Source organism: Balaenoptera physalus, assembly GCF_965194825.1.
Source record: "Balaenoptera physalus genome assembly, chromosome: 19".
Lineage (NCBI taxonomy): Eukaryota > Metazoa > Chordata > Mammalia > Artiodactyla > Balaenopteridae > Balaenoptera > Balaenoptera physalus.
In genome coordinates, this window is record NC_138900.1 from 7,025,294 (window position 1) to 7,050,450 (window position 25,157).

A 25,157-nucleotide genomic window follows, 5' to 3' on the forward strand; every position below is an offset into this window, starting at 1 on the left:
GAGGGAGCAGAGGAGACACAGGCCAGGTCAGTGTGGCCGGGGGCAGGCTCCCAAAGGTCACACCTTGAGGGCGTTGATGACGGTGTCAATGTGGGTCTTGACCGCCTCGTGGGAGAACTCGGAGCTGGCCAGTGTGCACATGCTCTCCAGGGCCAGGTAGCGCAGGTTGGTCTCCCGGTGCTGCAGGAACTGGCCCAGCTGGTTACAGGCCCGGACCAAGAGGTTGGGCTCACTGCCGGCAAAAGAGGAAGAGACCGGGGTGGGGGCAGGGAAGACACCCAGATGACATGAGGAGATGGACGACCGGGCCTCAGCTGATCCAGCTCTTAACTCCTGCCCTCTGTCCCAGTCATGACCACTCCCGGGGACCCAGACACCTGGGCATCCAGCCCAAATACAGATATTTGGGAATTCTGCCCCTCAAGAGGGGCCCAGTGCCAATCTGGCAGGGCAGCGTTTCACACTTCCATCATCCTCCTAGCTAGAAGTCACATTCCCAGGCCCCCTCCCCTAGGACCCAGGAACCCAGGCCCCCAGCCCCTCCTCCCTCAGACCCAGCATCCGGGCCCCAGGCCCCTCCTCCCTCAGGCCCAGGAGTCAGCCCCTGGCCCCCTCCTCTCTCAGACCCAGGAATCCAGGCCCTCAGCCCTCCTTTCCCAGGCCAGGCTCCCTGCCCCCCAGCAGGCAGGCACCTGTCGTAGTGGATGATGAGACTGATGGTCTCGAAGAGGATGGCATTCTTGGCGTTGGAGTGCTGGACCTTCTTGGACTTGGGCGGCTCCTGGGCCTTGTTGAGCACGGTCTCCAGACACTCCACCAGCCGCCCCTTCACGGCCGCGTCCTCTGGGAAACCAGAGGGCACGCCCTGGGCTGAGCTCTCTGCCGGCCCGGCCCGCGTGCCAGGGGCAGGGGCCACGCCATGGCTCCCGTTCTCCAGAGGAAGAGTGCGGGCCCTGCAGCTTCAGGCTGGGGCCTCTACTCCCCCAAGTCCTTCCTGGGTCCCCAGGTGACCAGGGGAGGCTGACAGAGGACATGACTCCAGACCTGAGCTCTCGTCCTGCTCTGTTCTAACTCCGCTGGGCCAGAGGCTCCACCCTTGGGAGCCCCTGTTTCCCCTTCCGCAGCACGCAGGCACTTCAGGAGTCTCACAGAGCAAAGAAAGCTGCAGGACACTTCCCCAGAGACACCCCCAAACCCGGCTCTTCCCAAGGAGGGGTCTGAGTGCCTGAGACAGGTGCCAACTAGGAGCTCACACAAACCCCGGGAACTGCCATTCCCTCACCTGTGAGGCAACTCCAAGTGGACAGAACAACTGTCAAGTGTTCTAGCAAAGAATGTTGTACCCAAATCTATCGGGAAATTCACGAGATAGAGAACCAGCTAAAGGACACAGGCAGCGATCAGCCAAATCCAAAACATGGGACACACCGCAACCCAAAACTCTCCCGTTTCTTCAAAAACTGGGAGTGGGGGTGGGACTGTTCCACATGGAAAAAAAAAAATGACGAAGACGTAATCAGTTAATTTGTGGTCCTAGACTGTATTTTTTAAGCCATAAAAATATGCTATGGACAATTAGGGCAGTTTGCTGCCTGGGTAGCTGATGACCCCAAGGTTATTCTAAATCTTCTTAGGTGTGATAAGAGCATTGTGGTTTTGTAGTGTTCTTGATTGTAAGAAACGTTTGCGGAAATATCTTGGGGTGAGGGGGAGTGTTATGATGTCTGCCACTTTTTTTTTTTTTAATAAATTTATTTATTTTATGCATTTATTTTTGGCTGCGTTGGGTCTTTGTTGCTGCACGCGGGCTTTCTCTAGTTGCAGCAAGCGGGGGCTACTCTTCGTTGCAGTGACAGGCTTCTCATTGTGGTGGCTTCTCTTGTTGTGGAGCACGGGCTCTAGGTGCACGGGCTTCAGTAGTTGTGGCACGCGGGCTCAGTAGTTGTGGCTCGCGGGCTCTAGAGCGCAGGCTCAGTAGTTGTGGCGCACGGGCTTAGTTGCTCCGCGGCCTGTGGGATCTTCCCAGACCAGGGCTCGAACCCGTGTCCCCTGCTTTGGCAGGAGGATTCTCAACCACTGCGCCACCAGGGACGTCCCTGCCACTTACTTTCAAGTAATTCAGCAACTGGGTGTCCGAGACAGTGAGGGAACAAGGGAGCAAATCCAGCAAAGTGGTAAAGCTCCGCTGAGTCTGGGTCGGGGGGCATCTGGGTGTGGTCATTTTACTGTTGTTCTCCCAAGTCATCCTTATGTCCAAAATTTTTCTTAACCAAAGGTTGCAGTGAAAGCCAGTGTCATGGAATGAAGGGGGAATTCTTCGAGATTAAAAGAGACTTATGGGACTTCCCTGGTGGCACAGTGGCTAGGACTCCGCGCTCCCAATGCAGGGGGCCCGGGTTCGATCCCTGGTCAGGGAACTAGATCCCACACGCATGCCGCAACTAAGAGTTTGCACGCCACACCTAAGGAGCCCACTAGCTGCAACTAAGAAGCCCGCCTGCTGCAACTAGGGAGTCCACGTGCTGCCACTAAGGAGCCCGCCTGCCACAATTAAGACCTGGTGCAACTGAATAAAAAAAAACTTACTTGGAAATAAATTGGAGCAGCCCCTCCCTGCCCAGCACTGGGTGGGGGTGGGGTGGGGGAATGGCTGCAGTTCTCACAGGGCAGGGGATCAGAGTTGGTGAGGTGCTTGCCCAGGGCACACCCCAAAATTATGAGGCGGGGCTTCTAGATGCAAGAGGGCTTAGGTTCTAACTATGCCCTTCCTTACAGGATGAGAAAAGAGCCCCAGAGTGGGGACGAGGCTTCCCCAGGGCCTCATGACAAAATTCACCTCTGGCTTTCACCGGCTGGGAGGGGCCTTGGGTGTCACCTACATCATACACTCCATTACAGTGTGTGCGTGCGTGCACGTGCACGCACACACACACACACATACGCTCGCACCCAGCTGGTTGTGAAGATTTGGGGCTACACACCAGCTCCCTGGCCCCCAGCAGGTGCTTAGCACCCTGGCTGAATCGAAGGGCACTAGTTTATCAAGCGCCTACTGTGTGCTGAGCACCTCAGCACAGGGTCCCTCAAAACTGCTCTGTGAGGTCAGACAGCCGAGGATACAGAAGCTCAGGGGGAGCCACGGCCCACGTGGTAGAGGGAAAGGGTTTAGAGCATAGATTCGGGAGTCAGGCTCTGCTCTTCCTTTGCTGCCCTGGAAAGGCAATGTCTTCTCTCCAAGCCTCAGTTGCCCGGTGTGTCTATTTCAGGGACAGCTGCCCCTCGCCAGCTCTGCTGGGGGCACCTGGACACCCCGGTGCAGTACCAGCTCACTGCAGTACCCTCCGTCCACGCCGGTGGTCATGACCAGGAGCAACGAGGGCAAGAAAACCCCTAGCAGAGCTATGCTAACTCCCACTGCATGGCCTGGAATCGCCCCTTGACCTGCTGGGTGACCTTGGGCAAGGCCCTCCCCTCTCCAGGCCCTGGTTTCCTCATCTGTAACTGATGAGATGACAGCCCCGACATTCCAGGGCTGGAGCATTCCAGGGCTGGAGCGTGAGTCTAGTTTTGCAGGGACCCAGGCCCACAGCAGGGGAGTCAACAAACAAGCGATCTGTCCCATTCTCTGTGCTGAGCCGGGAGGACACCCTGCTCTCTGCTGCCCACCCTCCCCCAACCTGTCTCCAACAGCCTCATACAGCATTCTCATCCCGGGGCCTCCCAGCGTGGGCCCTGGGCTCAGCGCTGCCCCCACTGCAGCCTCGGAACAGGGGCTAGAGGCACCAGCCCAGCCTCAGAGGACTCCTGACACAGACCCCCAGCACCCGGCCCCCCTGCCCAGCCATGGGGTCGGAGGCCCCCAGACCCCAGCCCGGGTGGGCTCGGCAGTACCTGGTGGCGGGTAGCACTGCAGCAGCCGCAGGAGCTTCACCGAGAGCCAGGGCGCCGGGACGAAGTAGTAGGTGTAGTCCTGGAGGTCGGTGGAGGCTGAGGAGACGATCTGGGGGCAGAGGAGGCGGGTGAGGCATGGGTGGGGGGACGGGGAGGGGTGGCTGTGACGTGACAGTTTTATGGCGCAGAAACCTGAGGCTCAGGGAGGGTGGTGAGGAAGCCTCGGGCACACAGCGAGTGACGGGCTGGATCTGGGACTGGTCGGTTTTTCCACGTAAAGCTGGCGTTGGGTGGGCAGGAACTCTCGGCCAACCCGATCCCCTTCTGTGAAGGCGACTCCAACTCTGCGCCTCACAATGCCCTGGGCTGCCTTCACTAGCACCTGGACCCCACGGCTCCCTGGAGAGTGCTTCCTTGTGGCCCTCCCCCAACACCCGAAGCTACCCAGGGGCAGGAACTGGGTCTGACCCATTCCTGGGTCCCCGGGCCTACTACGAGGTCAGATACGAGAAGGGATCAGGGAAGAGGTGGGGGAATTAGTAAAAGAGCAGGCAACTTTTTTTCCTCACAGCAAACTCCTACGCCACCTTGAAAACCCCTTCTCCAGGAAGCAAGCCCCATCCTGCTCTGAGCCACCTCCATGACAGTAGGTGCCCCGCCCCCGCTGTCACTGTCTGTGTCTCCCCCACCAAGCCTGGCCCATGAGAGAATTCGGATGCGTGGTGAATGAATGAAAATACGAATGAATAAGCTGGTGTGTTGTTCTCTTTGGTTGAGAACACAGGCCTCTCTTGACCTGCTCAGGAAACATTTATATTTATTCCAAGTCTCAACTCAGGCAAGGATCACCTCCACCAGGAAGCCTTCCCGGACTTCTAGGCTGGGTGAAGTGCCTCCTTTGGGGGGGCCTGCAATGTCCTTGCTACCTCCACGACTGCACACACTGCCCCTTTTATGATAATCTGTGCCTGAGTTGGCCCTGCTGTACATCCCTCCCCTCAACAGGACAGGGAGCTCCTTGAGGGCAGGCTCGGGTCTGACTCATCCGTGTCCCCAAGTGTCAGCCCGCACAGAGCTGGGCCCACAGGAGGCCTCAAGGCATGTTCCCAGGACAGGGGCGAAGGTGGTGAGAGGAGCAGAAAAGGAGGGAAGGAAAAGCAGGAGAAGCAGGAAGAAGAAGGAGAGGGGGGCGAGAGGGAGACAGACAGGAGAGCAACCTCACTTCCTGGTGCTCATCGTGTGCCCGGCCCTGTGCTCTTTATACAGATTAATTCACAGCAGCTATGCTGTGAGGCAGGCACTGGAATAATCCCCTTTGAACACACGAGGCAAACGAGGCCCAGAGGGGTGAAGCCACTTGCCTAGGGCCACACAGCCAGGAAGTGACGGAGCTGGGATGAACCCAGCTCTGAGCCTGAGTCCTTAACCACTGAGCAAGATGGCCTCTCTGGGACAGTGAGGACCAGAGAGGTGCCCAGGGGACAGGGCCACCGCAGCTGGCGCTGATACCACACGCACCCGGCTCAGGCGAGACACGGCCAGGGAGATGCATGTCTTGAAGTCATCTGGGTTCTTCTTGCAGAGACAGGTGATGAGGCTGACAGCGGCTGTGACCACGCCCTGTGGGGGCAGACGAGTGGCAGGTTAGGGCCCTCGGGGGAGGGTCAGACTGGGGACAAGTGTCCAGGCTGTGGTTCTGAGAGTAGAGGCGCAGGAGCACTTGGGGCTGGGGTGGCCTGAGGGGTGCACTTGGGTATGTACAGGTGTCCTGGTGGCTGTTTCACGGCTTGGGGACCGTGAGGGACTGGAGCACTGGGGGTAGCGACAGAGGTCAGTGTCTCTGTGCTGGTTGGGCAGGCGATGGGGGAATCTCTGGGTGTCGGAAGCAGAGGCTGGGATTTTTCTGAGGGGCTGGGTGAGTGATGGGTGTTGGGGACACAGGACAGGATCCCCGGGCATCCAGGTGGGTGTCAGTGACAGAAGTGGGGGCCCTGGGCATTCAGGTAAGAATCAGGGCAGAGGAGGGGTCCCCAGGCATCCAGGTGGGAAGCAGGGCAGAGGTGGGGGGCCCCAGGCATCAGCTGGCTGCCAAGGGCCGTGGGTCTTGGGGGCAGTGGTCCAGGGTCCCTGGGCACCAGGCAGGGGTCTCACCATGTGCTGGTCGTTGAGCAGGTGCACCACGCGGGCCGTCCACTCGCCCATGGGCACCAGGTCGGGCGAGGCCTTGTAGAGCCGCAGCAGGCACAGGGCCGCACTCTGCTTCACGCTGTCCATGCTGTCCCTGCCGGGACACAATGTGGGGTGGGAGTGGGGGGTCAGCGTGACCACGGCCCTGCACACCTCCCCCCTCCTCTCTCGCTCCTCCCAGGAAGGGTGTCCAACAAGAGGCGGAAAAAGCCCGGCAGACCCAGGAACCCATCTGGCGCTGCCCTCACTGCCCATCGGGCCTCAGTTTCTTCATCTGCAAAATGGGTTGCATCCCAGTAACCTCATGGGGTCATGGGCAGGGCCGAGCAAAATGTCAAGCGTGGCTCTGCACCTTCATTCAGTTACCGTTCACTTATTGAGCGCCTACTGGGAGCCAGGCACTGCTGTCGGCTCTGTGGACAGAGTGGTGGACAAACTGGTCCAAAGTGTGTCCTCACAGGGACTTCCCTGGTTGTCCAGTGGTTAAGAATCCGCCTTCCAATGCAGGGTATATGGGTTCGATCCCTGCTCGAGGAACTAAGATCCCACGCTGCAACTACTGAGCCCACGTGCTCTGGAACCCATGTGTCACAACTAGAGAGAAGCCCTTGCGCCACAACGAAGAGTCCGCGTACTGCAACGAAAGATCCCGCATACTGCAACTAAGACTTGGTGCCGCCAAAATAAATAAATAAATAAATAAATAAATAAATAATCCACAGAGTATCAGATAAAGTTGTTCTTTCTTTAAAAAAAAAACAAAAACAGTGTGTCCTCACAGAGCTTACATTCTCACCAGGGCAGCCGGCATCCTACAACAGATACTGTCCAGGTTCAGTGCTACAGAGCAAACTAGGGCAGGCACTCCGGGTTTTTGTTTTTGTTTTTTTAACTTTTTATTTTAATTAATTAAATAATTTTTTGGCTGAGTTGGGTCTTCGTTGCTGCGCGCAGGCTCTCTCTAGTTGCGGCGAGCGGGGGCTACTCTTTGTTGCGGTACACAGGCTTCTCATTGCGGTGGCTTCTTTTCTTGCGGAGCACTGGCTCTAGGTGTGCGGGCTTCGGTAGTTGCAGCACATGGGCTCAGTAGTTGTGGCTCGAGGGCTCCAGAGCTCAGGCTCAGTAGTTGTGGCGCGCGGGCTTAGTTGCTCCGCAGCATGTGGGATCTTCCCAGACCAGGGCTCGAATCCGTGTCCCTTACATTGGCAGGCGGATTCTTAACCACTGCACCACCAGGGAAGTCCCTGGGGATGCTATTTTGGATGAAGGTCTCACTAACAAGGCGCCAGGTTAACAGAAGACTGAGAGAAAAGACTAAAAATCTGCACAGAATGTTCCCAGCAGAGAGAAGAGGCTGTGGAGGCCTCGAGGCAGGCAGGCCTGTGTGTGGAAGGAGCTTGGAGGAGTCTTGTGTGGCTGGAGACAGGACAGAGCGGGGGCTGAGGGCCAGACCATGCGGGGCCTTGCAGGCCACGGCGAGGACTATGCTTTTACCCAGCAGGAGATGGAGCCGCTGCAGGTGACAAGCAGGGAAGCTATGATACTAAGGCGACAGCGGTAAAAGCTACCACCCAGGGCCCTTCCGATCTGCTCGGCCCTGGTACAGGCACTGGCTCATTCATTTTATCTCCACAACAAACTGAGAAAACAGGTACTACTATGGACCACTGTCCCCAGATCTGACTTATGTTTTTAAAAGGTCCCTCTGCTACTGTGTGGAGAAGAGACTGTGGGAGGCTGGGGTGGGGGCGGGAGGTAACAGCAATAGTCCAGGCAGGAGATGACAGGAGATGACAGTGCTTCAGACCCCGCTGCAGCCGTGCAGGTGAGAAGTGGCTGTTCTGATACATTTTTACTATGAGGTGGTGGGGACAGAAGAGGGGACAAGGTGACCCTCAAGTTTCTGACCTGAGGGACCTGGCAAGTGGTGAGACCATTTGTTGCGTGGGGACCTGGGGCAAGATGGCGGGTGGGGCGCTGAGTGGGACCCAAGTTTGATACCGAACAGATACGAAATTGACATGCTAACGAGACACCCAGTGGGGCCCTGGACCCACGGGGCTGCGTGGCCTCTGGCAAGTGCCCTTCCCTCTCTGAGCCTCCATAATGTCCTTCATAAAATGGGAACCCTACTCCCCTCTTCAAAGGAGAGGAAGCCTGTCAAACACTGTGGTGGGCTGAATAATGCCCCCCACCCCCGACATGTCCACATCCTAATGTTCAGACCCTGTGAATGTGTTCCCTTACATTCAAAGGGGACTTTGCAGATATGACGAAATCAGGGATCCTGAGATGATCCTGGATTACCCAGGTGAGCCCTAAATGTAATCACAAGGTCCGTAGAAGAGAGAAGGAGGAGGATCAGAGTCAGAGAGATGCAAGGACAGATACAGAGATCAGAGAGAAGATGCTACCCTGCTGATTAAAGATGGAAGGGGCCATGAGCCACGGGATGCAGGCGGCCTCTAGAAGCTGGAAAAGACCTGGAAACAGATTCTCTCTGAGAGCCTCCAGAGGGCACCAGTCCTGCTGACACCTTGATTTCAGCCCAGTGAGCCTCACTGTGGACTTCTGACCTCCAGAACTGTGGGAGAATCAATGTGTGTTTTAAGCCCCTAACTTGTGGTCGTGGGTTACAGTGGCCACAGGAGACTGAACAGGCACTGGGTTATTAGCACAGAGCCTGGCAGCCAGCAGTGTCCCATCCCAGAGCGCTGAGTTCATGGCCCGGTCAGTACCCAGGTCCCAGCATCACAAAGAGTGTGAAGCGTAACAGTGTTCTAGAAAGCACTCCCCGGTCTCTGGGGTCAGACACGCCTGCTTGTGGGGAGTGATTTGGGGATAAGGCATTGACCCTCTCTGACTGGCAATTTCCTCCTGGGGAAAATGAGGACCCCCACAGACTGGGGGATGAAGAAGTGAACCTCGGTATCGTGGCCTCAAGCACAGAATGGGTCCTAGGAGTTGTCTCGACCGCCCAGACTGGGCCTTACAGTGACGTTTTCCCAGAAAGGACCCAACAGAAGCACAGGGGAGGGTCCCAGGAAGGGTGGGTGAAACTGCAGGAGTCAAAGGCCAGGTGAAAAGATGTTTTACTGGACGTGCAGGAGAAACATGAATTGCATGGACATGGCAGCTCCGTGTTTTCCCGTCAGCTAGGCAGACTCGTGTGTGTCGGCCAGGCTGGGGAGACGGGAGCCCTCGGATGCCGTGGCCACGGGTAGACACGGACACAGGCCGTCAGAAAAGGAGCTGGGCTGCCCCTGGTCAGGTAGCTTCTGTAAGGGATGCAGACCTAGACCAGCAATTCTGCTCCCAGACACCTGCCCTGGGGAAAGGCACACACACGTGCTCAAGGTCATGGCATAGGAAAGATCATATTAAAACCAGAAACCAGCAGAAGGTCTGCCCACAGCGGAGCTCCATGAATGGTGGTCTTTCCACCATCATCATCATAGCTCACACCCCATGAGGCTTGCCTCTGGCCCAGGCTCTAAGAGCTTCTACATATTAACACGTTTAATCCTCAGGACAGCCCTCTGAGGAGGTAGATTCTATTATCATCTCCGTGACAGGTAAGGAAACGTCCAGGAGAATCCCAAATAAAAGAATAAGAGTGGGGACTTCCCTGGTGGTCCAGTGGTTGAGAATCCGTCTTCCAATGCAGGGGACGCGGGTTCAATCCCTGGCCAGGGAACTAGGATCCTACATGCCGTGGGGCAACTGGGCCCGCGCAGCAACTACTGAGCCCGTGCACCACAACTAGAGAGAAACCCGCGTGCTGCAACGAAAGACCCCGCGTGCCGCAACGATGATCCCGCGTGCTGCAACTAAGACTTAATGCAGCCAAATAAATTAAATAAATAAATAAATATTTAAAAAAAAAAAAGAATAAGAGCGATTGACCAACTTGGTTAAGTTACACAGAGATTGTGATACCTCGTAGGTAAAGTTGAAAGCTACATAATATAGGGGGGCGTGCCTGGGTGTAAAAGGACAAAACGTACATTGGAATAAGCACCACCAGACTCAGGGCACCGGGAGGAAGTCCAGATGGAGAGATGATATGAGGGACCCGAAGGGGAAATTCAACCGCAGCTGTTTTCTTTCTTTCTTTCTTTTTTTTTTTTTTGAAACAAGGCGTAATACATTATGACCCAGCAATTTCATGCCCAGGCAGCTCCGCAACAGAACCGAAAACAGAGTTCACACAAATGCGTGCATTATTCATCACAGCCGAAAGGTGGAATCTTGGTGACGAACGGAGAAATAAATTGTGGTCCATCCATACAGTGGAATGTTCTTATTGGCTCATAAAAAAGGAATGAAGCCCTGACACATACTACAACAGGGATGAACCTCAAAAACATTATGCCAGGAGAAAAGCCAGACACAAAGGCCGCATACTGTGTGATTCCATTTATCTGAAATGTCCAGAATAGGCAAATCTTCAGAGACAGAGAGCATATTAGAGATTGCCTGGGGCTGGGGAGAGAGGGTCTGGGGAATGACTGCTGATAGGCACAGGGCTTCTTTTTCGGGTGATGGAAATGTTCTGCAATTAGGTAGTGGGGATGCTTGAACAACACTGCGAATGGCCTAAAGACCACCGAACTGTACACTTCAAAGTGCTTAAAATGGTGAGCTTTATGTTATGTGAATTTTACCTCAAATTAAAAAAAAAAAAAAACTACCTAAAAAAACAGTAACCCAGAGTTCCCTGGTGGCCTAGTGGTTAGGATTCTGGGCTTTCACTGCCATGGCCCAGGTTCAGTCCCCGGCCAGGGAATATCCACAAGCCACGCGGTGCAGCCCAAACCAGAACAAAACAAAACAAAAAACCAAAAACATAAAAACAGTTCCTCTGTGCCCCAGTCACTGTCAAGGTCAAGTTTCCAGTGCTGAAAGCCCAGCCTATAGTCAGACAAGCCCAGCGTGGCCTGTGACTTTGGCAGGGCGGGGCCCCTTGTGTGAAACGGGGACATCACCTGTGCTCATATATGTTTGTCACACTGGCTTCTTTCTCAGCCCTCAGAGGTGCCAAGTTCTCCCCAATCAGGGTGACTGGCCACCTGACTCACCCAAGCCAATGCCAGATGCCTGTCCTGATCTTAAAGAAACTGTCAGCAGCATTCACCATAGCTGACCACTCCCTCCTCCGTGGAAGTTTCTTCTCCAAGCTCCGAGCCACAGCCCATTCTGCATTTTCCTCCCTCTCCCTGGCCAGACTTCCACACGCTGGATCACCCCAGCCCTCAGCCTTTGGTCTCTTCTCTTCTCTGGTCACATCCTGCCTGAGGGACCTCATCCGGCTGTGGCTTTAATTACCATCCACCCTGCGCTGTCCCATCTGGTGGCCTCCAGTGACACAAAGCTACCGAGAACTTGAACGGAGTGAGTCCAGACTGAGATGCCATGTGTGTAAATTACACAGTGGTTTCAAAGAATGCAAAAAATATTGGATAATGTGTATGTTGATCTAATGTCAAAATGATTCTGGATGGATCAGGTGAGATTAAAATATTAAAATTAGATGGGGAATTCCCCTGGCAGTCCAGTGGTTAGGACCCTGAGCTTCCACTGCAGGGGGCACAGGTTCGATGCCTGGTGGGGAAACTAAGATCCCGCGTGCCGCACGGTGCAACCAAAAATTAAAAAAAAAAAAAAAAAGAAATTAGTTTTACTTTTTTTAAAAAAATTAATCAATTTATTTATTTTTGGCTGCACTGGGTCTTCATCGCTGCACGTGGGCTTTTCTCTGGTTGCGTTGAGCGGGGGCTGTTCTTTGTTGCGGTGGGCGGGCTTCTCATTGCGGTGGCTTCTCTCGTTGCAGAGCACGGGCTCTAGGCGTGCAGACTTCAGTAGTTGTGGCGCACAGGCTCAGTAGTTGTGGCTCACGGGCTCTAGAGCACGGGCTCAGTAGTTGTGGTGCACGGGGTTAGCTGCTCTGCAGCGTGTGGGATCTTCCCAGACCAGGGCTCGAATCCGTGTCCCCTGCATTGGCAGGCGGATTCTCAACCACTGCACCACCAGGGAAGTTCCTACTTATTTGTTTTTACTTTGTCTACTAGGCATCTCAGATTCAACATGGCCAAACCCAACTCTGGATCCTCCCCCTCCTTCACTTGGTTCTCCCCCACTCCCTCCTTCATCATTCATCCACCTGTTCAACATCACTCCTCTCTCTCTCTTACACCATATACAATCAGTACTGTGGTCTTTCCTTCCAAAACATACAGCTCTAGCAACTATTTTCTGCAACAACCTTGGTCCCAGCGACCGTCAGCTCTGCCCAGGACGGCAAGAGACATCTCAATGGTCTCCCTGCTACCATGCTTGGCGCCCCCGACAGTCTCTAGGCTACTTGAATCTAAGGATCATGTTCTTTCATTGGTTCTGATATATTCTTAGCTATAATCTGTTCAAACACTGCATCTGTTACGATTCTCTCCCTTCTCTCTTTCTAGAACTCTAAACAGTGTTGTTAGATTTTATCTCCCTTGACTCTTAACCTCTTTTAAATTTTTCCATCTCTTTGTTTCTCTGGGCTGCATTCTGATTAATTTCTCCAGTTCTTCTGCCTATTTACAATCCTTGCTTTGGTTCTGTCTACTCTGCTGCTAAACTAGACCACTTAATTTTTTTTTTAAATTTAAATGTTGTCCATTTCTTTTTAAACAATGCTTACACGTCATTCCATTTTTAAATTGTTCTCTTTTTTCTTGAAACATATTAAGCATACTCATCTTACATTCTGTATGAAAACTCCAATCCAATTGTTATTTTCCATTTTCTTTCTGCTGGTTCTCCCTCATGGTGCCTTGCGTCTTGTGTCTAGTGATTTTCGACTGTGAGCTACTCATGTAACTTGGAGCTTCATCTGTGGAAATCATTGAGGCCTGTGATGAAAGTGGGTTTCTCCCAAAAAGACTTGTTTGCTTCTGTCAGGCACTGGGGTACTAGCAGTTTGTGTCACTTAAGCTAAAGTTTGGCTTAAGGTTCTACGGATGACCCAGGAAGGGGAAAATCGGACTGAACACCAGTGTGTGGGCTGTTCCATGCCAAAGTTCAAAAAGGATAATTTTGCTTATAGACCCTAAGGGGATTTATTTCTAGGTCACCCTCACTTTGAAGTGTGGCCTCTGGAGCCCCTGCTTGAACCAGCTTGTCTTCTGTTCCCAGAGGCTACAGGGCCCCAAAACCAATACCTAAGTTCATCCAGGTCAGCAAATGCCCTAAGCAAAATCCAGCTTAGGCACTCTGCTCATCTCCCTGGGTGTCAGGCTCCTCTTGGCTTGTGGCCTGTGTGCCTCCTTATTTTCTTGCTAGCTCATGAATACATTGAAAAATATTTCCTTTCCTCTTTTAACCCACATTGATAACTGGGTTTTGGGGAGACCCTCAGGCAGGAATCTAGCCCACAAGCTGCCAGAAATACAAGTCCTACTTTCTCCCACACCAGGTTGAGTGATCTTTTAAAAATAAAGGGGCTTCATAAATAAATAAATAAATAAATAAATAAAAAATAAAGTAGCCGGAAAAAAAAAAAAAAAATACAGGGGCTTCCCTGGTGGCACAGTGGTTAAGAACCCGCCTGCCAATGCAGGGGACACGGGTTAGAGCCCTGGTCCAGGAAGATCCCACATGCTGCAGAGCAACTATAAGCCCGTGCGCCACAACTACTGAGCCTGCACTTTAGAGCCCGCGAGCCACAACTACTGAGCCCACGTGCCTAGAGCCCATGCTCTGCAACAAGAGAAGCCACAACAATGAGAAGCCCGAGCCCTGCAATGAAGAGTAGCCCCCGCTCACCACAACTAGAGAAAGCCCATGTGCAGCAACAAAAACCCAACGCAGCCAAAAATAAAAAATAAATAAATAAATAAAAAATAAATAATTAAAATAAAATAACAAAGCCAAGCATGTCATTTACCTGCTCAAAACACACCTATTGCCTCCCAATTTCAATTAGAATAAATCCATACTCCCCCTATTCTCTCACTTGTTCACCACAGTCAAGCCAGAGACACTATCTCTTGGTTCCTTGAATGTACAAAGCTCACGCCTACCTCAGGGCCTTTGCACTTGCTGCTCCTTTTAGTTGGACCACTACTCCAACCTTTTTTTTTAAAACATCTTTATTGGAGTATAATTGCTCTACATTGTTGTGTTAGTTGCTGCTGTATAACAAAGTGAACCAGATATACGTATACATATATCCCTATATCCCCTCCCTCTTGCGTCTCCCTCCCACCCTCCCTATCTCACCCTTCTAGGTGGTCACAAAGCACTGAGCTAATCTCCCTGTGCTATGCAGCTGCTTCCCACTAGCTATCTATTTTACATTTGGTAGTGTATATATGTCAATGTCACTCTCTCACTTCGTCCCAGCTTACCCTTCCCCCTCCCCGTGTCCTCAAGTCCATTCTCTGCGTCTGCGTCTTTATTCCTGTCCCGCCCCTAGGTTCTTCAGAACCATTTTTTTAATTTTAGATTCCATATATATGTGTTAGCATATGGTATTTGTTTTTCTCTTTCTGACTTACTTCACTCTGTAGGACAGACTCTAAGTCCATCCACCTCACTACAAATAACTCAGTTTCGTTTCTTTTTATGGCTGAGTAATATTCCATTCTATATATGTGCCACATGTTCTTTATCCATTCATCTGTCGATGGACACTTAGGTTGCTTCCATATCCTGGCTGTTGTAAATAGTGCTGCAGTGAACATTGTGGTACATGACTCTTTTTGAATTATGGTTTTCTGGGCATAGGGTATATGCCCAGTAGTGGGATTGCTGGGTCATATGGTAGTTTTATTTTTAGTTTTTTAAGGAACCGCCATACTGTTCTCCATAGTGGCTGTATCAATTTACATTCCCACCAACAGTGCAAGAGGGTTCCCTTTTCTCCACACCCTCTTCAGCACTTATTGTTTGTAGATTTTTTGGTGATGGCCATTCTGACCGGTGTGAGGTGATACCTTCCAACATTTCTGAATGACTGTCTTCTCCTCATCATTCCAGTCTCAAATTACATGTCACCTTTCGCAGAGACCCTCCCTGATGAGTCTGACTTAAGTAGCCTTCCCCACCATCTCTGCTGCCCCCCACTGCCCTGTTTTGTTTTCTTCAGAGGAATTGTCACTATCCGAACTCAACTCACTTCTTTGCCTATGTGTTTGCTCTTTGGATTCCCCCCGAGATGTAAGCTCCCCGAGGATGGGCATGACTGTCTCCGCTGCTCCATCCTGCCTTCCCACGCCCAGAACAGTGCCCGGCACATTGCAGGTGCTCAAGAAGTGTTTGCTGAACAACCTCCTGCTTCAGAAAGATCACACAGGCTGATCCACCACCCTTCACGCCTTTCCCTTTTCCACAGCCAACTCCTCCTCCTCACCCAGGTCTCAGCCTGATCCCACTTCCTCTGAGAAGCCCTCCCTGATCCCCCAGGCTAGGTCAGGCATGTCTACTACGTGCCCTATGGGCTTCTGCACCCCACAGCATGGTTCTGAGAGGAAATATATGTTTCATCCTGAAATTATTCAATCGATGCTTATCCCCCACGCTAGACCGTGAACGCTGGGAGGAGGAAGACCATGTCCATTTCTGGTCATGGCTATGTCCCCAGCAACCAGCATGGCGCCTCGCACATATATGCTCAATAGATGTTTGTTGAATGAATGAATAGAGAAGAGGCAGAAGTTCTGGAGGGCTGTCACTGACATAACTTATGGTTATCACCTCTTCTTTACTAGATGTTAAAGGTCAATCAGATAGACATCCCACTGGCTTTGTTGGGAAGCTGCCTTACACGGTCGAGTCACTTTGGTGAGATGACGAGAGACAACCATGGGGCTGCCACTGGAATCACGGCGGTGCCAAGCCTGGCTGGGAGACCTTGGGCAGGTGACAGAGCCTCTCTGACCCTCAAACTGGGTTGGGTCTTGTCTGCCCCATCCCCCCACCTGGGTCCCCAAGGCCTCACCCAGCCACCAAGATGCGAGGGATGTCAGCGGCAAAGGCCTCGCCCATCTCACGGCTGCCCACGTTGGCGATGCAGTGCAGGGCCAGGCACATGAAGGTGGGGTTGCGGCTGGCCAGGTCGTTCTTGATGGCGTTGTTGATGAGCCGGATCAGCTCCGAGTTGGAGTTCACCAGCACCGAGATGAACAGGTAACCCTGGGTTGGGGAGGGAGGTGGGGGGCTGGGAGCCTTGTGGCTAACTGGCCCTAGACCCCAACCCTCAATCCTGGAGTCTGCACTTCCGGCCCCTCCTCCCTCAGACCCAGGAGTCCAGACCCCTGGCCCCTCCCCCCTCAGACCCAGGATCCAGACCCCCCGCCCCTCCCGCCTCAGACCCAGGGGTCCAGGCCCCCAGCCCCTCCCCCCTCAGACCCAGGATCCAGACCCCCGGCCCCTCCTCCCTCAGACCCAGGATCCAGACCCCCCGCCCCTCCCCCCTCAGACCCAGGGGTCCAGGCCCCCAGCCCCTCCCCCCTCAGACCCAGGATCCAGACCCCCGGCCCCTCCCCCCTCAGACTCACTATCTGCTTCTCCGTGTACTTGTTGGAGCTCAGCAGGTTCACGGCCTCCATGTGCCCAAAGTCGATGTCATGGCCGAGCAGGAAAATGAAGAGCAGTTTACACACATACTTTTTCTTGCTGTAGCCGTCCAAGGCTTTGTCCCCTGGGGCCAGAGGAAGGAAGAAAGGGGAGGCAAAAATGAGGAAGGATCATACCTACAAGTCCCAGGTATTCCAGCCCCAGCACACAGCCCGCTCCTCCCACAGACCCAGGAGCCTGGGCCCCCAGCATACCCTTGAACTTGGAGCGGATGTTGGCCAGTTCCTTGTTGATTCTCTTAATCTCCGCCTCCTTGCTCTTACCTGGAAGGGAGAAGGCAGGACAGGTCAGGAGGGTCCCAGAGAGTTGAGCTGCCTGCCCTCACTTTCCTGGGCAAGGTCCCTCCCGGCTGGAAGGGCAGAGTCTCCCCAGCCTGGGGCTCCAGGCCCAGGGGGCTGAGGCAAGGCCTGGGCCCTGTCTCTAGCTGGGAGCTTCCGGGAGGTGGGAACCTCGGCTCCTTGGTCCCCACCACCCAGAGGAGAAGCCCAGCACACACGGTGTGGTGCTCCCTGCCTCCCTCCCTCCTCCAGCCCAGCCATGGCTCCGGTTACCGCTGCACCAGCCCCCAGCTGAAATACGCCCCTGGCAGGAAATATGTGATGAATGAATGAATGAAGAGATCGGCTGCCTTCGAGCTGGCCCCCTGGACCCTCACCCTGACCACACCCCCAGAGCTCAGTGTCTCCTGAAAACTGCTCGGCCCGCACCTTCCCAATTCTAGCCAGTTGCCAGGCGTTGGGTCCTGAGCTCCCGGCTCCCCACCTCTGCCCCACCCCCACCCCCACCCCATCCCTGCTCACAACCTGCAGTTCTCTCCATCCACCCACCTCCAGCCTGGCCCACAGACCCACTTCCTCCCTCTCCCCTACACGTCTGTCTGTGACATCCCTGCACTTCTGACAAGATCCACCCAGGGAGGACTCGAGAGGGCCTTCCGGGGTCCCACAGGCCAGGTCCCACGCTTCCTCTGTGCTCCCGGATGCCCAGGTGTCCCCATCAGAGCGAGATCCAACTAGATGGTGATCGGGTCTCGGCCGCCCTCACCACTGGCTATGTCCCTCCTCACGCCCCCCAGGCCGAGCCAGACTTCACCATCTCCCCCTTGACAGGCTCCACTGCTCACACAGCTCCTCCAAACAGAGACCTGGGTGTGCTCACCCCGTCACTCAAGCCGTCGCCATGTCCTCTTGGCTCGACCTTCAGAACATGTAACCACACACCTCCACCACGACCCCCTCATCCAGACCCCATGCCCGCCCACCCAGATCACTGTGGCGGCCTCCTTCCTGGCATCCCTGCTTCCCACTGGGGGGATTCCACCCCGTGGCTACCAAGCCCTCTGGCCCTGCCCTGGCCACCCCACCAGTGTCACCCCTCACCATCTTGCTGTGTGTCCCCACCTCGCAGGCCTCCGTCAGTTCCAGGGACAACTCACACTCCTTCCCACCTCCAGGGCCTTTGCACGTGCTGTGCCCTCCACCTGCCCATCTATCCAGTTATCTTCTCATCACTTGGGTCTCAGCTCTTGTCACCTCCTCCAAGAGGCCTTTCTTGGCCAGTTCTCTATTTATTTATTATTATTATTTTTTGGCCGTGCCGCACAGCTTGCAGGATCTTAGTTCCCCAACCACATATCAAACCAGGGGCCCTGGCAGTGGAAGTGCGGAGTCCTAACCACTGGACTGCCAGGAAATTCCCTCTTGGCCAGTTCTTTAAAGTCAATGCCTTCTTCTTCTGTTTCCATCATTTAAAAAAAATGTCCTGGGACTTACCTGGTGGTCCAGCGGTTAAGACTCCGGGCTCCCAGGCTTCCCTGGTGGCACAGTGGTTAAGAATCCGCCTGCCAATGCAGGGGACATGGGTTCGATCCCTGGTCCAGGAAGATCCCACATGCTGCGGAGCAACTAAGCCCGTGTGCCGCAACTACTGAGCCTGTGCTCTAGAGCCTGCGAGCCACAACTACTGAGCCCGAGTGCCTAGAGCCCGTGCTCCACAACAAGAGAGGCCACTGCCATGAGAAGCTCCCGCTCACCGCAACTAGAGAAAGCCCACGCACAGAAACGAAGACCACAATGCAGCCAAAAATAAAATAAATAAAATAAATTTCTAAAACATAAATTAAAAAAGAAAAAGAAAAAAAAGACTCCGTGCTCCCAATGCAGGGCGCCCGGGTTTGATCCCTTGTAAGGGAACTAGACCCTGCATGCCACAACTAAAGACCCAGTGCAGCCAAATAAATAAATATTAAAAAAAAAAAAAAAAGTCTTCCCTGGCTCATTTCATACCATGTAACTATTTTATTTATCTTTACTGTCAAACCTCGGCTCCCTCTTCAGATTATAAGCATCACAGGGGAGCTTGTAGAACGGTGCCCAGCATACAGCAGGTGCTTAACAAATGTCTGGTTACCTGAATGGTGGAGCCTGCTCTGACCCATGGCTGTGTCATCCACATGTGGCCAGGCAACTGGGAGGTTCAAATGAATGAATGAATGAAGGAGAAAGCAAGGGTATGTGCTCTCTTTCTCTTTAGAAATCCTGCCTCACCACCTACTCCCAACTTCCGGGGAAGCTCCCATAAGCCTCACTTCAGCTATCACCTCCTCCAGGAAGCCCCTTCTGATTAGCACCTCCTGATCAGTTCCAAATAGACGCTAGAGCTGCCGTGTCCTGGCAGCCATCAGCCAGGTGGTTCTCAAGCACCTAAAACGTGGCTGTTCCCAACTGAGATGGGCAGTAAGTGGCAAAGACACACGGGATTTAGAAGATTTTGTGTTGAAAAAAAAAAAAGAAATGTAGGGACTTCCCTGGTGGCACAGTGGTTAAGACTTTGTGCTCCCAATGCAGGGGGCCCGGGTTCAATCCCTGGTCAGGGAACTAGATCCCACATGCATGCCACAACTGTGGAGCCTGCCTGCTGCAAATAAGACCCGGCACAACCAAATTAATTAATTTTAAAAAAGAAATGTAAACTATCTCATTACAAAGTTAAAAATATAATTAATTGTTTAAAAATTTTTTAATCAAAAAAATTTTTAAATATTGAATACATGTTGAAATGAGAATATTTAGTTGCCTGCATGCCGCAACTAAAAAGATCCCATGTGCCACAACTAAGACTTGGGGCAGCCAAAATAAATAAAATAATAAATAAATAAATAAATAAATATTAAAAACAGAATATTGGGGGTGTATCAGATTATACAAATATATTATTAAAATTAATTTGGTCCATTCCGTTCTACTTTCTACTAACAAAAAAGTGGTTCCTGAAGAAGTTAAAAACCACACTTGCGGCTTGCACTCTGGGTAGCGCTGCTCTTGGGCCTTTCCTGGGCTCCCACACTGCCCGGGGTCACCTCCCTCAGTGCTGCTGTGCGTGTCTGGGTCTGCTGCTGTCCCCAGACCACACCAGAGCCCCCTGAGGGTAGGGCCGGCGTCTGCCACTTTTCTGGGTAGTGACTCCACTTTCCACAGGCTTACTGAGTGCCTGAGCTCAGGAAAGGCATGAAAATGTGAAAAAAAAAAAAAGGGTCTGAAGAGGTACAGTGATCCACTCCCAGTCCTCAGGGAGGGTGAGAGGTCTCTGGGACCCAGGCGATGAAGGGCCAGTACCCTCAGTGATGAGGCTGAATTGGCCTCTGTGGCCCAGAGGCCATCTGATGCTTCATTTATTAATTACACGTTTCCTAAGCCCTGTGGGCCAGGCCTGAGTGGGGCGACGCTGGGCACCCAGGACCCACGCAGATCTGGCACTTTTGATCCTCCCCCAGGGACTCCTGGCTTGGTGGGGCACAGGCAGCGGAGCCCTGTCCCCACACCTGAGCGAGATGGGCGCGATTGGAGGTCACCCAGACACCCCCGGGGGCCTTGCTGGTGGCTGCCAAGAATAGGGGACATTTGAGGAGGACCGTGAAAGATGAGGAGGGTTCAGGAGCAGTTCACCAGCGAGAACTAAGCCAGAACTATGTCACACTGTTGAGGTGTGCCCACCGGAGGGTGGCCAGGGGGTCAGGACAGCGCCTCCCTCTGGGGGCAGGGCAGGGGCAGTGACCAGCACGGCAGCTCCGCAAAACTGGTGCGCATGTTCCGTTCTCCTCCTAACCTGAGGATGACCACACAATTGCTCTAATCAGTTGCCTTAAAGCTATTCTGTAGGGACGAGAAAAAAAAACCAAACAGCTTTTATAAATGGACCATATAGCACACAGCGGCTGCCTAACTTTTACCACAGATAGACGGACATCTGAACGGCAATTAAATTACTGAGCCTAGAGCCCTCTCTGGCCTTCGTTTACCTCTATTAAAAGCTTCAAGAAGCAGGCAAAACTAACTGACGGTGTTGGATGACTGAGCAGTGGGGAGGGGGGTGCCAGGGAGCTAGGGATGTTGTTTCTGCCCCTGTGGGCCAGTTAGGCAGCTGTGTTCAGTCGGGGAAAATTCATCAGATTTTGATGACGAATTCATCAAAATTCATCACTTCTGATCTGTGAGCTTTTTTTATAGATATACTATATGTGTATATGTGAATATACAAGTTAATACATTTTTATAGTGAAGTATATCAATGATGTAGAAGAGAATATAAAACAGGTATGGACAACTTAAAGAATATGCAGGAATTCCCTGGCGGTTCAGTGGTTAGGACTCGGCACTTTGGCTCTGGTTCGATCCCTGGTGGCAGAACTAAGATCCTGCAAGCCGCGCGGTGTGGCCAACAAAAAAAAATTCAAAGATAAAATAAGCACATGACAGAGAATATGGAAAAGAAAAATAATGGCCATAGTTCATAAATTTTGGCTAATTGGAAGTATTCTTCAATACACCTCTTTATAGCTAAATGATAACACGTATGTAATTTTTTTTTAGAATAAAGTCCTGGAAATAAAGTTCTTAGAGCAACGAGTATGCCCATTTTCAAATTTTTCTGATATATGAAGGCAAATGGCTCTCCCATAATGAACCAGTTTATATCCCACCATCATGGTATGAGAATCTGTTTCCTAATAAAAGAATTTATGATAGTCGGCTGAGTGAATTATCCAGTAATTTATTTAATTATTATGCTATAGTTGGACGTTTCGCTCACTTAATAAAAAAATATTATTAGTGCCTGCTATGTGTAAAAATTAAAAATAAATTTTTAGGGCTTCCCTGGTGGCGCAGTGGTTAAGAATCCGCCTGCCAGTGCAGGGGACACAGGGTTCGAGTCCTGGTCTGGGAAGAGCCCACATGCTGTGAAGCAGTGAAGCCTGCACACCACAACTACTGAGCCTGCGCTCTAGAGCCCGTGAGCCACAACTACTGAAGCCCGCGCACCTAAAGCCCGTGCTCCGCAACAAGAGAAGCCACCGCAAGGAGAAGCCCGGGCACCGCAAAGGAGAGTAGCCCCCACTCGCCGCAACTAGAGAAAGCCCGCGCGCGGCAACGAAGACCCAACGCAGCCAAAAATAAATAAATAAATAAATAAGTAAATAAATAAATAAATAAATAAATTTAAAGTAAGGAATATTCAAAGAATATATGTTTGTGTGTGTATATGTTTTTTCCTTAGTCTTTAAATTGTCCACGTCTATTTGATATTGTCTTCTGTACCACCAATATACTTTGCTACAAAAAAGAATTCACAGAAAGAACAAAGCATCAGGTCTCCAAACGAGAATGCTCTGTGGCCCTAGAGGAAGTGCATCCCAGCAGAGCACATAACCTCTGCAAATATCTAGAGCCTGGGTGCCCAGAGACAGCACCTGGGTGCTGCTGAGGGTAACGCATGGGAGAAAGGGGCTGAAGGCAGCTGTGACAGAACTGGGCTCATGGAAGAAACTTTCCATCACTCGGCCAGCCTGCGACAGGGGGACGAGCTCCCCGTCACAGGAGGCATGCAAGCATTTCAGGGTGTTTTAAAGAGATTCCTTTATCTTCAAACATTCCCTGGGCCAAGCTCAGGGATGAGTCACACCTGCTCTGCCCTGGGGGTGCTCCTTGATTGGAGGAAAGGCTGACAGGGACAATGGGGAAAACTTTCACAGAGGCAAACACAGTGGGGGCTGGGAGGCTGGAATCAGATGCGGGGAGGAAGGCTTCCTGGTACCCAATTCCTGGGAGTTTTTTTTTTTTTTTTTTTTTGACCAGCTCCTGGGACTTGTTTTGTTTTGTTTTTCCTTTTTGGCCACGCTGCAGCATGTGGGATCTTAGTTCCGCAACAGCGATCGAACCCATGCCCTCTACAGTGGAAGCATGGAGCCCTAACCACTGGACCGCCAGGGAATTCCCCGCTCCTGGGATTTTTCAGGCTCAAAAGACGAGGCTGAAATGGACCAAGCAGAAATAAGGGGAGGTGTGCTCTGGGCATGAGGACCAGCTTGTGCAAAGGCCTGGGGGCTAGCACAGCAGGCGGGGACAGACCGTGCAACCTCCTGGCTTTTCTGAGGCTGCTGGGGAGCCACGGGAGGGCAGGGGGCCCCATTCTGCCTGCAGCTGTTGCTGTGAGGGCCGTGCAGGTGGAAAAGAGGCCACCCCCTTGCTACAGGCCAGGGCAGGTTACTGCTCCAGAGGGACCTTGGGGCTTCTGGGTAGGGGAGATAAGCCTTCCCTAAGCATTTAACCTGGGGCATCGGGGTGGGGCTGTCACTGCCACAAAAGGCAACCTAACAAACCTGCACTACCATGAAGGCACTGACATGCTTTTATGGCGGTAACCCAGGCACTGGCTGGCACCTCACTGCAAGACCCTTCACTGCCTTCCAGACAACTACTGTTTACAATACAAAGCAACAAAAGTTCCTCTCTACTAGGATGTGCTCTGATGTCTCCCACACAAGTCCCAACAGCCCTGAGTCCTCAAAGAGGGTTCTGGGAGATAATGCTTGTTGACCCTGGACCCCTATAAAGTTCAGAACATGTTGGCCCACGCGGTCCACCACCGGAGCCACTGGCCACATGTGGCCACTGGACATTTGAAAACTGGCTGGTGCTACTGAGGGACTGAATTCCTAATTTTATTTAAGTGTAATAAGTTAAAAATTAAAAACCAATCCTCCACTCAGTCACTGGAAAAGTATGTTTGGAACGACTTGGACCCTTTGTGAATCTTCTTTTTTAACCATAAGTTTTATGAACTCTTAAGACAGAGAAAATATTTCCAAAGAAACTGTAGCCTCCGAGTTGAGAAAGGAACATAAACTGTCTTGTTAATCATTGAAAAAATATCGATTACACATTCAGATAATATTTGGGGCATACTGAGGTAAAGGAAATAAATCATATTAAAGTTAATTTCCCTGGTTTTACTTTTATAATGTGACTACTGGAAAATTTAAATGTACATATGTGGATGGACCTAGAGATTATCATATTAAGTGAAGTAACAAATATCACATGAGAAAGACAAATATCATATGATATCACTTATCTGTGGAATCTAAAAAAAAGATACAAATAAACTGACTTACAAAACAGAAATAGACTCACGGACACAGAAAATAAACTTATGGTTACCAAAGGGGAAACTGCAGGGGTGGGGGGGAGGGTGGGAGATAAATTTGGAGTTTAAGATTAACATACACACACTACTATACATAAAAGAGATAAACAACAAGGATCTACTGTATAGCACAGGGAACTATACTCAATATCTTGCAATAACCTCGAATGGAAAAGAACCTGAAAAAGGATATATATACACACGTATATGTATTCAATATATATATGTATAACGGAATCACTTTGCTGTATACTTGAAACTAACATAACACGGTAAATTAACTGTACCTCAATTCTAAAAAAAATGTACGTCTGTGGATCGCCGCATGACAACCCCTGGTTGGATGTTATCAAAGTTGTCGACATCTCTGAGAGAAAATATTCTCCTTGAGCAACCAAGTCACACCCTGTCATTCCCCTGCTTGAACGGAGCTGCAAAGACCTCCCTGAGCTCTGTAAGCCCTCGGCTTCTGGCTGGGAATGCCGGCTCCCCAAGGGCGGGTGGCTGCGTTCCGTGTAGCATCCTGACACAGGGTCCAGGGCAGTCCTGACGCAGGGGAGGTGCTGAATGCGACTGTGGACCGAGGTCACAGATGACACACAGGTAGAAAGGGATGCGGCTCAGGCCTGGATCTGTCTGTTGCCAGCATCTGGATGCCACTCATGACCTAAAGCCGGTTCCTTTAAGTGCCCTGGACAGGGGCGCGGGGGGAGGGGCGCTGTCCCCAACGGCACACTGATGTTGGAGCACCACCAAAGTGGGACTCATTCCTTCTCTCTCCACAGCAGCCAGAGGGATTCTGTGAAAACCTGAGTCAAATCCTGTCCCTTCTCTGCACTGAATCTCTCCCTGGCTTCCATCTGGCTCAGTGTAAAAACAAGTCGTCACTGGATCCACTAGCTCCCTCTCTGACCACAACTCCCACCCTCTCCCCGCAGTCCTCCTATACCTCAAGCACAGTCCTGCCTCAG

At 52.1% G+C, this 25,157-nt stretch overlaps 1 protein-coding gene across 3 annotated transcripts in view; it reads right to left on the minus strand.

Moving 5' to 3' along the window:
* The window catches only part of AP2A1 (adaptor related protein complex 2 subunit alpha 1), a 36,566-nt gene that overhangs the window by 6,057 nt on the left and 5,352 nt on the right, over positions 1–25,157 (minus strand). For all 3 annotated transcript variants that reach the window (XM_082437047.1, XM_082437048.1, XM_082437046.1), the window contains exons 2-9: positions 16,899–16,967; positions 16,626–16,768; positions 16,067–16,260; positions 6,043–6,172; positions 5,410–5,511; positions 3,892–4,000; positions 693–843; positions 64–232 (exon numbers count right to left, since the gene is read on the minus strand). In XM_082437047.1, the coding sequence (XP_082293173.1) occupies positions 64–232; positions 693–843; positions 3,892–4,000; positions 5,410–5,511; positions 6,043–6,172; positions 16,067–16,260; positions 16,626–16,768; positions 16,899–16,967 (1,067 nt within the window). The remainder of the gene's footprint in view (positions 1–63; positions 233–692; positions 844–3,891; positions 4,001–5,409; positions 5,512–6,042; positions 6,173–16,066; positions 16,261–16,625; positions 16,769–16,898; positions 16,968–25,157) is intronic.